General features: G+C 53.6%; 1 protein-coding gene across 3 annotated transcripts in view; it reads right to left on the bottom strand.

The window, feature by feature from the left end:
- The window catches only part of MXRA7 (matrix remodeling associated 7), a 30507-nt gene that overhangs the window by 12754 nt on the left and 3247 nt on the right, over positions 1-14506 (bottom strand). For all 3 annotated transcript variants that reach the window (XM_079904296.1, XM_079904297.1, XM_079904298.1), the window contains exon 2: positions 1638-1695. In XM_079904296.1, coding sequence (XP_079760422.1) covers positions 1638-1695 — 58 coding nt within the window. The remainder of the gene's footprint in view (positions 1-1637; positions 1696-14506) is intronic.

Genomic DNA, 14506 nt, shown 5'->3' with positions numbered 1-14506 from the left:
AAGGCACCTTAGCAGACACCGAGCGGCTCACTGCAGAGGGGCTGGGGGCCTCTCACGTTTTCTGCTGACAGCTGGGGCCCTAAATCTCTCCTGCCTCCGCCTTGTCAAGGCTGGGAGGAGGCGGCTGGTGGATGGGCAAGGTCCAGGAGCAGCAGTCAGATAAGGACGGAGGGCCTGGAGACACTGTCCACGGCTGGGTGTGGGGCTGCACATCTATGGGGTCTGACAGGGTTTCAGAAGAGGGGTCTGCTGAGCCTCCCCTTGTGCTGGCCCAGGGGCCTCCAGCAGCCTTGGCGCTTGCCTCCTGTGTCCCCAAATCACCACTGGGATCCAATAACGTGGCAGGGACAGACCCCAGGCCCACGGTTCCTGCAGAGGATCTGGGGAGTCAACAGCTGGAGGGAGAGCCCCTGGCAAGGGGTTGATGTCCACCCCACCCAACCCCCCCCCCCCCCCCCGCCCCCCTGCAGCCTCCTGCCCCTCCCTCTTCCTCTAAGGCTCTATTGATAGAAACTGAAGGCCCATCCCTGCTGGGCCTCAGGGGAAGCTTCCCCAACCCCCATCCCCCCAGCCCAGCCCTGCCTGCCTGGCCCACACCAGCCTTGGTTACTGCATTCCTGCAACCTTCTCTTTCCAGGGCTCCTGCCAGCTGTTGGCTTAAAATCACAGCAACAGACTCCCTTTTTAAAAAAACATGAAATATTTCGAACGTACACAAAAGTACAGCAAGTAATAAGTCCTCCGTGTACTTGCCATACAGATTTGACAAATGTTGACATTTTGCTATTTTTGCTTCAGCTTCTTTTTTTTTTTTTTTCCTTTAAAGAAATAAAACATGACAGAACCAGCAGAAGCCCCACACCGTGTCTGGTCCTGTCTGTCTGTCTGGGGCACTGGTCCCCGTGGGTGGCCACAGCAAACACACTGTCTTCTACCCGGTCAAGTCAAAATTGCTCAATGCTCCCGGTCACTCCCTCTCTCTTCCCCTAGCTGCCTGGAACCTGATGGCCACGCTGGTCAGCTGGAGCTGCTTCGGAATCAGGCGTTTCCTCTCTGGGGGACTTTAACCTACAGAACCCTGGGAGGCGGCCCAGTAAGTGGCTTTGGTCTCCATAAAATAGGTCCGAGATATGTGGAGAGAAATGTGAAATGTACAAATAGGGGATGAGAAAGGAGTTAAGAGGCACTGCAGGAAACAGAAGGTCAGTGACGGGCCACCTGTATTTGGAGACAACTCACATTGTATAAATGGAAAAGTAAAGGCCAAAAGAGCAAAGCAGGGACTTCCCTGGTGGTCCAGTGGTTAAGACTCCAGGCTTCCACTGCAGGGGGCACTGATTCAGGTTAGATCCCTGGTCAGGGAACTAAGATCCCGCCTGCCACATAGGTGGTCAGGGAGATGGGTGCAGGAAGGCAGGGGGTCAGAGAGGAGTGGGCTCCAGCCTGTGTCCTCTGGGTTGCGGCAGACACGGCTTCGCAGCCCCTCTCCTCTATCCTCTCCCCCTCCATCCTCTCCCCTCCCCCTGCCACTCAAATCCTCAGCTGGGGAATCCAAAGGGCCGTGGCACAGCCTAGCCTCCACAGCCAGACACGATCCGGGCGGCCTCAGCGGGCAGCGGTGCACGGGTCTCACTCACCGTCGTCTTCCTCAGGCCCTGCCAGAGGTGGGCCCTCCACGCCATCCAGCTCCTTTTCCTGCAAGACAAGGGGAGGGCTCAGTGCTCGCGCACCTGATTTACATGTTTGATACTGTCATTCAGGGTTTGACCCCTCGGTCAAAGCAACCTGACCCCTGGGTCTGCTCTTAGGATAGATGTGCTTGGGGACCGGAAGCGGGTGACCGCCTCGGGGAGAGGGGGCATTGGTGGACAGGACGTCGCGGGGAGAGGAAGGGACCGCCCAGGGCCAGCCTGACCACTCACAGCACCCGCGCTGTCCTTTGAGCGTGGCCAGGAGGTCCTGAGTGGGGGCCACGGTCAACAGCAGGTGGAAACAGGGACATCAGCGGGAACTCCCTGGTGGTCCAGTGGTTAGGACTCGGCGCTTTCACTGCCGTGGGCTCAGATTCAAGCCCTGGTCAGGGAACTAAGATCCCGCAAGCCATGCGGTGCGGACAAAACACACAAGCCAAAAAGGAAACAGGGACGTCAGTGCCTGAATTTTTGACCTTTGCACCTCGGTCCCTTTGCCTTTTCCAGGTGGGTGCTGGTCAAGTGGTGGGTGCCACTTCGGTAAGTGGACTGGGTGACTCCCACTCCTGGCTATAGTGAGTAGAACAAAAGGCATGAGAGGAAAGCTGGCGGGTGCTCTGGGGTCCGGGCTGGGCTGGGTGTCACAGAGAAGCTGCGTTTGTGGTCATAGGCTCCATCTCTGCTTCCTTTAACATTGTTTCCATCCCTGACCATTTCAGGCTCCATTTTCCCAAAATGGGAGCTCCACCTCCCTCAGCCTGGTTCTCTCCCACGCACACGGACAAAATAAACAGAAGGCTGGAAGGAATGTCCCGGGATGGCCTTGTGTAAGGCAGGAGTGACTTCAACTTGCAGGAATGTTGGAGGATGACAGGGAGGTGCGGGTGCCGGGGCTCTGAGGGACTGAAGGGCCAGGGGACCTGCGGCCCGAGGAAGCCCAGCGGCAGACAAGGCAGAGCCGGCAGGTTTAGGAGAGGCGAGCCCAGAGGTGAATGAGCTGCCCCACGGGGGCCGGTGGACTAATCCAAACCCAGGCCTTCAGGCTCCCGGCCCGGGGGTCCAGCGGTTTGCAGCCTCAGCAAGCCAGGCAGGCAGGCGCCCCAACAAAGCAGAGAGAGCTCAGCTGGGAGGCAAAGTTTGCACAAAGCCCAAGAGCCGGTCGTAAGTGGCAAAAACCCAAAGGTCCTCTCGTGACTTTCTCTCTCGCTGGACCCCACAAGATGCGGCCGGGCGGAGCAGGGCCGGAGGCAGGAGCTGGCGCTTCTCCACTTAGCAGTTTGCATCAGGCTCCGCGCCATCCGATGTGAGGCACGCTGCCCTGAGCGCTGGCCAGCACCTGGGGCTCGGGTGTCCAGACGCCTCCGGGATTTTGCCCAGCAGAGCGTCTTTGTGGCTGCAGGGGAAGGCAGGCCTCTTTGGGGGACAACGGAGACACCCCTTTGACTCAGCAAACCCAGTTCTAGGGATCTGCTCTGGGCTGGAAAACCATCTATCTGGGTTTTTATACGAGGACTCTGGGTGCAGGGGAGAACAAGACAAAACTGGGAACAACTAAATGTTCATCCACGGAGTTAAATACAGCAGAGTTACGTATATGATGGTTAAACAGTTTGGCCGGTACGTTCACCAAAATATTAACACCTTAAATATATTACAGTGCACGCATACACTGTGCAACACTGCCTTAAAAAGGAGGCGACTGGGGACTTCCCTGGCGGTCCAGTGGTTAGGACTCCACGCTTCCACTGCAGGGGGCACGGGTTCGATCCCCGGTCAGGGAACTAAGATCCCACATGCCGCGTGGCACAGCCAGAAAAATAAAAATTTTAAAAATTAAAAAAAAAAAAAATTTAAAAGGGAGGCGACCCTACGTACCGATGTGAAAAGCGCATTGAGATACATGACCAAAGGGAGAAGCAAGAAGCAGCACAGGGTGGAGAGTGCAACATTCTTGGTGTGCACGTCAAAACAGAAGCGCACATACACGCTCATAAATGCGGAGAAAACGTTTTCTAGAAGGACACTCAAGACACCGATAACAGCGACCGCCTTTGGGGAGAGGAGCTGGTTGGGGGCGGCCTTTCCTCTCCATCTTACACATTTCAGTATAATTTGGATTTTCTAATAATAGGCATGAATTGCATTTTTAAAATGCAGGGATCTCTGAACACAGGGATCTCTGAACAGTGAGCTTGGGGCTACTATGTATATTTTTCTTTAAAAAAAGAAAGAGAAAAAAACACAGAAAGAAAAACAGATTAATCTAATCAGGGCTGGAGCCCAGAAATAAGCCCAAGGTCAAGACTAGAGAGTAGGCCAGTTCTCCTACTATGTCGAGGGACGCAAAGGCTAAAGGAAAAACAACAAAAAAGCAAGCACAGCCCCTTCGTGAAGGAGCTCACAGTCCGGCAGGAAAGACATAGACCCAGGTAATTGCCACCCAGGATGGTAAATTCAAGGACCAAGGCAGACCTCTTTATCCCAAAGAGACACGGCGTCAGTTGACCTGCCAGCACCCCCCTGGGGAGAGGCTGGTCTACATTTGGATTTTGCACTTGACTTTTGAAGTGTGGTACTTTTAAAACTGGTTATGACCCATTGGTGAGTCACGAAAGCAATTTAGAGGTTGCTACTAGTATTTAAAAGTTGTGCAGCCAACGTCTTAGTGTGATTTTAAGATTTAATAACTTCAGAAGCATAAATGCTCCCAACATACCAAAAAATGTCGCTTGAAAGGTTAGTTATCTACATTGTAAATATGTTGACGTTTCTTATCCAGATTCATATAATACCCCCGGCTAGGGGCTCTAGCTGATTTTCAGACTTTGGAAAACCATTCATGGGCGGATGGTCCGTGACTAAAGGGATTGCCTTTGTGAGTCCAGCCTTGTGATCTTATGAGGATTGGAGGCACACGTGACAGTCTGGACATGACCTCAAGGGAGGTCGACCAGGTATCTGAGGTGCCCACAGGAGAGGACTCCTCTAGCTGCTTGTCCGTCCAGATTCCAACACTCACAAAGACTTAAAATGAAAAACACAGCGTTCAAATGTCAGGAAACTAAGTATAAAAGGAATTTAAATAAGTAAATACTCAACTGATGTATTTTGTAGGTTTGTAGCATTTACACTTCTTCAGTTATTAAGACTTAAAACTACACTAAGACTTCAGGGGCGGCCCTGTATCCCAATACGAAATTAAAGATAAATAGTGGTGTGTGTGGTTGCTGTAGATACCGTTTTATAAAACTTCTGTGACTTTATAGACAGCGGTGCAATTCAAATAAACAGATTTCTTATTTGAGACTTAATGAAGTTTGGAAAACATTGCTGAATCGGCCATTTACTGTTTTCTGTCTGCACAGAAACCCCCTTCTTTCAGAAGATGCCCTTTGAAGCCTGTGGTCCTGGTGGGAACTGCCAGTCGGGCAGTCAGACCCCCCCCACACACCACAATGGGCAGGGCAGGCGGATGTGACCCTGGGCCCAACTTCTGCTTGGGCACAAGGGACCGGGAGCTCGGGAGCTGCCCAGGGTCGCCGGGGTCGGGAGTCCCTGGCTGTTCCACCCCTGCCTCCCCAGTATGTGAGCGACTCAAATCCTGGTTCTGCGAAAGCTCACCTGAACCCAGTTTCTGTCACCGACAGCCAGAGTCCACACCACAGACACCGTCCACTCACATCCCACTCCACAAGCCCAGAACATCTCATGCTCTGCCAGGAGGCTCTTGCCTCTGTCAAATACCAGCTGCACAGCAGTGGGGGTGGGTAGGGGGGCCCGCTCCAGGGTGGGGCCCAAGGCCTCACGTTTACCTGGGTTACTTACTGGTCTTCTAGACAACATCATAATAATGGGAAGCCTTCCATTATTTAAAAAAAGAAAAAGTTTAAAAATCACTCTTCATTGCATTTTGCCCTTATTTTATAAAAAATGCGTAAGAGCGACTGAGACCAGGATGGAAGCCCTTCTGGAGGCTGGGACTCTTTGGCCTCAGTCCAGTGCTCTTTGCTTCAAGATGGTGAGCTGTGTGCACGACAGCAAAGGAGAAGAATAAAGGGAGACCGACCGTGTGCAAAATGCTCTGTCGAAGCCTTTGTCTGGAAGAGCAGTCAGTAAGGACTTTACTGGAAACTCCCTGGCGTTCCAGTGGTTAGGGCTTGGCGCTCTCACTGCTGGGGCCCAGGTTCCATCCCTGGTCGGGGAACTAAGATCCCGCAAGCTGCAGAGTGCGGCCAAAAGATAAAGGATTTTACCTGCGTACCTGCTCGTAGCACATCCCATCTTTAAGTTCTGCTTTGGCAGGTACATACCTTATGCATTCAAGCAACACGATGGTGGGGGGCCCTCAGGAGGGGAGCTCAGCTGAGCCTGAGGGGCGCAGGGGAGGCCTTGGAAGGGACGAGAATCCTGAGCTGGGTCTAAGAAGAGCTGGCCAGGCCTGGAACCTCCCGGCTTTTCCAGTGACTCCTTGGAGTTTGGTGTGACTGCAGGGCGGGGTGGGAGGCCAGGAATGCAGGGCCCGGACTAGAGAGCTTATAGAGCACAAGGCCCTGAGGAGCCACCGAAGCTTCAAAGTGCGGAGAAACAGGATGAGAGCTGCGTTTGGGAGCAGTTCGTGGGGATGCACTGGCGAGACAGGAGGCAGGAAGGTTCAAAGCACAGGTGAGAGATGTAAGGGCCTGAACTGAGAGGCTAAAGGAATTGGGCCCTCAGCTCTGTCTTTGCCGAATGAGTCTCGAAGGCCCAAGGCGACTCCTCAGGGCTCTCAGGGCCTGAGTCCCACTCTGGGGCTTGCTCTCCTGTGGCTGGTGGGGCAGCCGTGCCCCACAGCTCGGCCAGGACCGGGCCTGGAGGCCGGATGCACCCAGCAGCTGCTCAGAGCGCTGACTGCAGATCTCACGAGAGGCCATCACCACTGTTGATTTCTGGTCCGTGCCCTTGGTCCTGAGAATGCTGCATGGTACCCATGCCTTAAGGGCTGCATTGTGTCCTTCCCCAAATTCATATGTTGAGGTCTGAACCCTCAGTACTCCAGACTATGACTGTATCTGGAGAGAGGGTCTACAAAGAGGTAAGTTCAGTCAGGTTATTAGGGTGGGTCCTAATCCAATCTGACTGGTGTCCTTATAAGAGGAAATGTGGACACGCGGAGAGACAGCAGGGAAGCTTGCACACAGAGGAGAAACCACGTGAGGACCCAGCAAGAAGGCAGCACGTGCAACCGAGGAGAGAGGCCTCAGGAGGGACCAGACCCCCGACACCTCGACCTCACGGTTCTGGAGAAAATACATTCCTGTTGTTGAAGCCACCCAGCCTGTGGTACTTTGTTATGGCAGCCCCAAGTGCAAATGAAAGTAAATCAATGTAATGAAAACTGTGAATTGGTGACAGCCTCTGAGACTGACAGCTGGTGTCATCCTGGCTGGTCCCCAGAGCAGGCGCGGGACTGAGACCCCTCCCCGGTCAGCTCAGTGACCAGCGTCTCAGCAGGTTAGAGACTCGTTCTAACTTCACACGTTCTGGGCTACTTTTCTAATTCAGCTTTTCCACCGATGGAGGCAGGTGGAGGGAGGGCCTCCTGACAGCCTCGCCAAGGCCAGGAGCCCAAGACCGGAGTCCCCCAGAGGCCAAGACGGGATGGGTGGCGGAGGGGATGGGAGGGGGCTGCAGGGCCCACAGGGGCTTGGAAGGAGGCTTCTCAGAGCCCCCAGGGGCCACATGCATAGCTGACAGGCAGCACATCACCATTTACGGCTGCCCTGGCTGATGCAGGCCCGAGACACAGGCTGAAGTACAGCAGAGATGGGGGGAGACAGAGACAGGGAGATAGCTCTCTGTCTGTCTGTCCGTCTGCCTAATGAGATGGGTCTGCCCTGGAGTCCTGCAAATAGGGTCTGTTGGACCCTGTGACCAGCCACCTGTGGCTGCACCAACGCCCCTGCCCCCCAGTCAGTCCGGACTGGTTTCAGACAGGGAGGACCACGGCTCCCCCAGGCAGGCAGAGGGGGAGGCCGGCCTGTCCCTCCCTCCCCGCGTAGGCGGCAACGACAGAGATAACAGAGCTCTCCGGGGGCCTCAGCAGCATCCCCCATGCGCCGCCCCGCAGCCTGGGTCGGGCCCACTGACCCCTCCTTCTCCGGAGAGGGTTTCCTGGCGCAAGGGCTGCTTCCAGGCTCCCACTCCAGCGGGAGCGGGCGGGACATGGTTGGCACTCCTTCCAGAAGGATTCCATCAGGCAGTCAGGCTGTTCATCCTCCGCATTCAGAGGGGGACGTCGGCTGTGGGGCGAGCAGAGAGAGCAGAGCCGGCGCCAGTCCCCGGGGCGCCGACTCTGGGTGGGGAGGATGGGCCAGCAGAGGTCATGACCAGGCCGCTCTCTCTGCCCGCTCCATCAGAACAACTCAGCCACCCTCGCTGCAGGCTGAGGCCGCTCAGGCCAGCTCTCTAAATCCACGCGTGCAGCTGGACAGGGCATGTGCCCCGTGACGAGAAACTGAAGTCTTCTTGTCCCAAGCTGGCCTCCTCCACGTGTCCATTTTATCCCTGCCGTCACAGCATCTTGACACTTTATCACGGCTTGGGAATGTTGATTCTTTTTTCTTTCTTTTGTCCATGCCACACGGCATGTGGGATCTCAGGTCCCTGACCAAGGAGTGAACCCGAGCCCCCTGCAGTGAAGTGTGGAGCCCTAACCACTGGACCGCCAGGGAATTTCCTGCTGTTTCCTTTCTATTCTGGCTTCTAGACTCTCCCCGCCTCTGAGAGCCGTCTGGGATCCACCCCCTCATTCTCCCCACTCCTGTCTCAGTCACTCAGTGCCTTCACAGGCACGGTGTCCTCGACTCCACTCTCCTCCAGTCATCTGCTCTGAGGACAGCTTAAAATGCCGACTTCATGACGCTCTTCCTGCCAAAGCCCCATAATGACGGTTGCCACGTTCAATCCAAACAACCCCTGGCTTTCGAAGCTCTCCCGCTTCCAGACTCAGGGAGGTCAGTCTCTAAGGGCTTTCTGGCAAGTGCCGTCCTCTCCCACCCACCACACGTGCCATGGGGTGCGGGGGCGGGCTGGAACGTGGGGTCATCCTTGGGACCACAGCCTCGGGCACAGGATCTGTCCTCGGCTGTTCACCCCAGAGCCCCTCTCCTTCCTCTGTCTGGATGCGGTCCTCTGAGATCACAGGATCTGACCTGGACGGTCTTGAACTCATGTTATTATTCTACCCGCGGTCGGCAGAGCCCTGGAGCCGAGTGGAGGGGCTGCGGGGACCACTGCGAGGAGGAGGGGGAAGGGCAGAGGGGCGGAGACCCTCACCCAGAGCAGCTCCTCTTTTCCTCTGTGCACTGGGCTTCCTCCCGTGTAGGATTAAAGAGGGAAAAAGGTATCCGGGGCATTAAAAAATGTTAGAAAGCCACTGATCTAACATGGCTTCTACCCAGTACCAAACTCCAGTTGATAAAACCTTTGATGAATTGCCGGTTATCCAGTCTGTTTGAACACGTCTCACGTTGGGGGGATGACTACCTTACAGAGCCGTCTGCCTCTCTGGGGCACAATACACAGCTCTAGGGATGCACTGCAGGCAGGCGACACGCAAGGTCCTGGGCTAGAGGCTGGGCGTGAAGAGAAATAAGACCCCTGCTGCCCAGGGCAGTCCTACGAGGAGGCAGCACTTGCCTTTCGGCAGGAACCCACAGAGTTTTCTTTCCTTTTTGTTGTCATTGCAGCTTATTCATTCAGCAAGTTCTTTCTGGGAGCCGCTTGTCCGCCGGGCCTGTTGTAGGAGCTGGGGACGTGGCCATGAACGTGGCACGCAAGGACCCTGTTCTCACGGGCTGACACTGCACTGCGGCAGACAATGCAGGCTAAAATAAAAGATGATCTCAGCCCGTACTGAGTGCTGAGAAGGAAGCCAGCCGGATGGGACGATGTACTGGGGGGAATTTATATCCGCCAAGGTGGCCAAGGACACAGAGACTTGAAAGGGGAGGATGAGCAATCTGTGAAGATCTAGGCTGGGGAGAGTCTGCCAGGCAAGGGAGGGGCAGCGCCAGGCCTGGCCTGTGTGTGTGTGTGTGTGTGTGTGTGCACTGAGCGGAGGGGGCGGGGCAGCTGGGAGAAGAGGCAGAGGGCCAGGGTCCTGCTGGGCCTCAGGGGCCCTGGTAAGAGCCCGGAGTTTATTCTGTGAGCGATGGAAGCCACTGGGGGCTGTAAGCAGAACAGGAGATGAGGTTTCTACGTTACGGACAGCGGACAGCACCAGCACGCTGGTTGCTGGTTGCGGGGTGGGGCTTGGGTGGGGTACACACTGGAGGCAGGGAGACCGCTGGGGAGGTTACCGAACAGCCGGCTGAGCCTTGGACAGGAGCAGTGGCCAGGAAGATGGGCAGACGTGGCAGCAGGCAGGAGGCCTTCTGGAGACACGGGTGACAGGACTGGCTGATGGAGTGACTGCGGGGGTGGGGGGTGGCCGGAGAGGGAAAGGAAGAAACCAGGAAGACACGTGGGCTCTTGGTCTGAGCAGCTGTGGGAGGGGTGCTAGACTCTGAGTGGGATGAATGTCACTGGGCTTGGGGAGGAGGCGCAGGGCGTGCCAGCGGGACAGAAATGAGGCCCCCTTATGAGACATGACTGTCTGCGGTGCTCATTAGACAACAGACGGGAGGTGTCTGGGAGGCAGCTGGGACGGTGCTGGGCTGGGCATATACATTTGGGCACCATCAACCACAGACCAGGAGGCCGATCGTGGCCAGTGTATTCTGGGAGGTGGCGGTGGTGGTCCAGGCCCTGATGTCAGTGCTCCGCTTGATATTATGGGCAGGAGCTTCTTCAGCAAAGAGCACAGGAGAGGGAGGACCTGCTCAGCCACTGACTCAAGGGGTCAGGGCTGGGGAGAGGGAGAGGGAGAGGTTTAGGAGCTGCACACTGCCCCAGGGCATGAGGAGCCAGCCCGTAGGGCGGTGTGTCCAAACGTCCAGACCAAAGGGACCATCCCAGACTCTGACCTCAGATCCCAATCGGGGCACGTTCCCAAGCCCCAAACACACTCTGTCTGGCTCAGACAGCAGCCTGCCGGAGTCAATCCTATCAGATTAACAGGTTTTGGCACTGTTCCTATAAATCGGATTTAGAGGACATCAAAAGCTTCATTTAAAAAAAAATACCCTGAAGCAGCAATCAGGCATCTACCAGACCCTCCGTCAGTGGTTGAATTCTAGTCTCTGCATTTCGGGATTAACAGAGAAGGTCAAGGACGGGGAAGAAAACTAAGGGACTGACCAAATCAGATCTGAGAGGGTCAGAAGAAGTGAAATCATTGTGTTGGGGAAAGCCAGGACTTAAGAATTTTGACCATGACTAACTCCAAGGGCAATACAGAATGTAGGGGGCCAGCATTTAATATCTCCTTAAGATCTCGGCCTCCACCCGAGGAAGGGAAACCAGCTTTAGATCACGAGGAATAAAGACAAAGAATGGTCTGACCCTGGAGCAGGTTTACAGACCTTCATAGGAGGCCACTGGGCCAGAGGTATTTTCTTGTCTTGAGATTGACCTCAGACACTGAGCCTTCAGCAAGGAAGAATCTGGCCGGGAGAAAGAGTATTAATACCAAGGTCACAGAATTAGGCCCTTGCTGAGACCAAGCCCAGGGTTGTCTCAACCAGACTGCCCAGAGGGTTAGCAATGTCTGCCAGGATTTCTAACTTGGAAATATTAAACACGAGCACGGACCTCCCTGGCGGCACAGTGGTTAAGAATCCACCTGCCAGTGCAGGGGACACAGCTTCTATCCCTGGTCCGGGAAGATCCTACATGCCGCGGAGCAACTAAGCCCATGTGCCACAACTACCGAGCCTGCGCTCTAGGGCCCACGAGCCACAACTACTGAGCCCGCGTGCCACAACTACTGAAGCCCACAAGCCTAGAGCCCGTGCTCCGCAACAAGAGAAGCCACCACAATGATAAGCCCGTGCACCGAAACGAAGAGTAGCCCCCACTCGCCGCAACCAGAGAAGCCCACGCGCAGCTACGAAGACCCAACACAGCCAAAACAAACACACAAAGAAAAAAAACGCACATGTGCGCAGGCGCACACACACCCTCTACCCAGGCCGTGAAAGGAGCTGATGACTAGAAAGCAGACAATCCCAGATTGTTCCAGACGTTCAGACATCATTTTAGTTCAACCCCTTCATTTTGTAGATGGGAAATCTACAAGGTTAAGTGACTTCCCCAAGTCCTAAGGCTATTCAGAGGCAAAAATACCAGATAAGCAAGTTCCAGGAATTCTTGCACTGGGTCTCCTTCAGGCTGGTTAATCTCATTAGCTGTTCTTTAGCCACCTTGGCCAGGAGAAGGTGACCTATGTGCCCACCTCCCCGGCAAGAGAGAAGGAATGATTGCTATTAGCATCCCAGGCTTCCGTCTTTGGTTCTTATCAGGCAGCAGGCAATCGGAATGGCAGCCAGCAGCTCTGTCTGTGCGTCAGGGCCCGACAGGAGGAGGGGTTTCTGGCCCCTCTTCCATTTATCTGTCCTTAACAGGGGCAAACCCAGGGCGCTCTGCCTCAGGTTGTTCCAGAAACGCTCTGGCTACCAGGGACTTGGCATTTCTCAAAAAGAACGTCCACCAAGGGTCTAAGTTGGTCTCACCCCTCCCACGCTGTGGTTTGGGCCGATGGTCTGGGAAGGAAAAGACTACAAAAAAGAAACTGTCTAAAAGTGAACACGCTCAGCGTTTTATTTCTAACTCTCTGAAGGCAGACAGCTTTCTTCTTAAACACGTTCTTTGGGAGTTTACGTCTTCCCACTAAGTAGAAAAACTCTGACAGCTACATTTTCTATGTGCAAACAAGACTCTATCTCTGAAAGGATGAACGAAATTTAGCTATTAGGAAAGCCCCAACTTCTTTCTCATATGAAAAAATAATTATGAGCTTAAAGAACTTTACAAAACATACCCTCTTGCAGCTCTAAACGTTGAACTCTGCTTCCAGCCCTCTGCGTCATCTTGTTTAGTTGATGTACGTCATTGCGATGATGTGAAGACATAATTCCTGTTTTGTGTTCGGCTTTTTTCCTTACTTATTTCTACCGATTTGCTTACTAATCTAACGTCCTAATTAATGGACATTTGGATTACTTCTGTTTCCCACCCCCCTAGAAAACCACTAGATCTGATACAGACTGCTTGTATCCCCCAGAACCTATATGCTGAACCCCCAATGTGATGGTACTTGGAGGTGGGACCTAGGGGAGGCAATTAGGCTTAATGAGGTCATGACAGTGGGGGCCCCCATGATGAGGTTAGGGCCCTCATAAGAAGAGGAAGACACCAGAGTGTCCTCTGTGCTGTGTGAGGACACAGCAAAAAGGCAGCTGTCAGCTGGCTGGGAAGTGGGTTCTCACCAGGAACCGAATCCGCCAGTACCTTGATCTTGGACTCTCAGCCTCCAGAACTGGGAGAAATAAATGTCTGTTGTTTCAACCAGTCAATCTACAGTACTTTGTTATAGCAGGCCGAGCGGACTCAAAGTGGTATGAACACCTGCCAGGTATCTGTTAGCCTCCACTAAACTGGCTTCTGTTAAGAGAACAGAAAAGTGGAGTCATGCTGACACCACGAAGGTCAGGACATGAAAAAGAAAAAAATGAAAATAAAATACAATAAAGAAAAAAAAATAAATGAAGCTCAAGACACATGATGGGGGATGGGATTTACCTGCTTCTTGATCATTCTGGGAGGGCTAGGGGCTCTGCAGCTCCCGGGGGGCAGGCCTGCGGTGACAAGGCTGGTGACAAGATGGACCTAACAGCAAGATAACTTCAGAAAAGGTGAACCAGGGCCCAGCTGCATGGCGAGGACAGACAGAGGAGGCTCTGCAGCTCAATCAGACCAGCACCCCTAGAGTGCCCGAAAAACCAAGCCGTTTCCTGAGAAATTCCTCACTGGGTTCCTTTTTCCTGACATTGTATGTTGGAAAATTCCAAGCCTACAGAGAAGTTGACAGAATAATACAATGAACACTCATACACCCTTTCACCTAGATTCACCAATCCTTAACATTTTTCCATCCATCTTTGTACTCTCTCTCCATACACACCCATGATCTGTGTGTGGGACTATGTGAATCATGACATGTTTATCCCTGAACGTTTCAGCATGCACCTTCCTAAGAACAAGGACATTTTTCTACATGATCACAACGCCGGCATCACACTCAAGAAAGTGCGCGTTGATACAATAAAATGATCTAATAAACCATTCATTTGACACATGATCCAGTTATCTCCAAAATATTCTTTTTTTTTTTTTTAAGTCTTATTAAGTTTGTTACAATATTGCTCCTGTTTTATGTTTTGGTGTTTTGGCCTCCAGGTATGTGGGATCTTAGCTCCCCGACAAGGGATGGAACCTGCACCCCCTGCATTGGAAGGCGAAGTCTTAACCACTGGACCACCTGGGAAGTCCCCCAAATATTCTTTATAGCTCCCCACACCCCCGCTCCACCCCCCGACCCCAAATCCAGAATCCAATCAATGATCAGGCATTTCATTTGTCTTTCCTGTCTCTTTGGTCTCCTTCAATCTCGAACAGTCTCCCTGCCTGTGACATTGGCCAGCTGCCTTATAGGAAGTCCCTACTCCGTTTCTGAGTAGACTGAGGGCCCGAGCACCAGGATGCCTGAGTCCTGGCACAGACAGAGCGATTTGACTCTAGTACTATTGAACGACACTTGACCCTTTGCCCATGACCACTGTTTGGTATCCTACAATACAGCCTTGCTGGAAACCACATCTCCATTAGGTAAGAGG

This window comes from Stenella coeruleoalba, assembly GCF_951394435.1.
Source record: "Stenella coeruleoalba genome assembly, chromosome: 19".
In the NCBI taxonomy this organism is placed as follows: domain Eukaryota; kingdom Metazoa; phylum Chordata; class Mammalia; order Artiodactyla; family Delphinidae; genus Stenella; species Stenella coeruleoalba.
The sequence above is the reverse complement of the archived record's forward strand: the minus strand, read 5'-3'. Positions and strand labels throughout refer to the sequence as shown.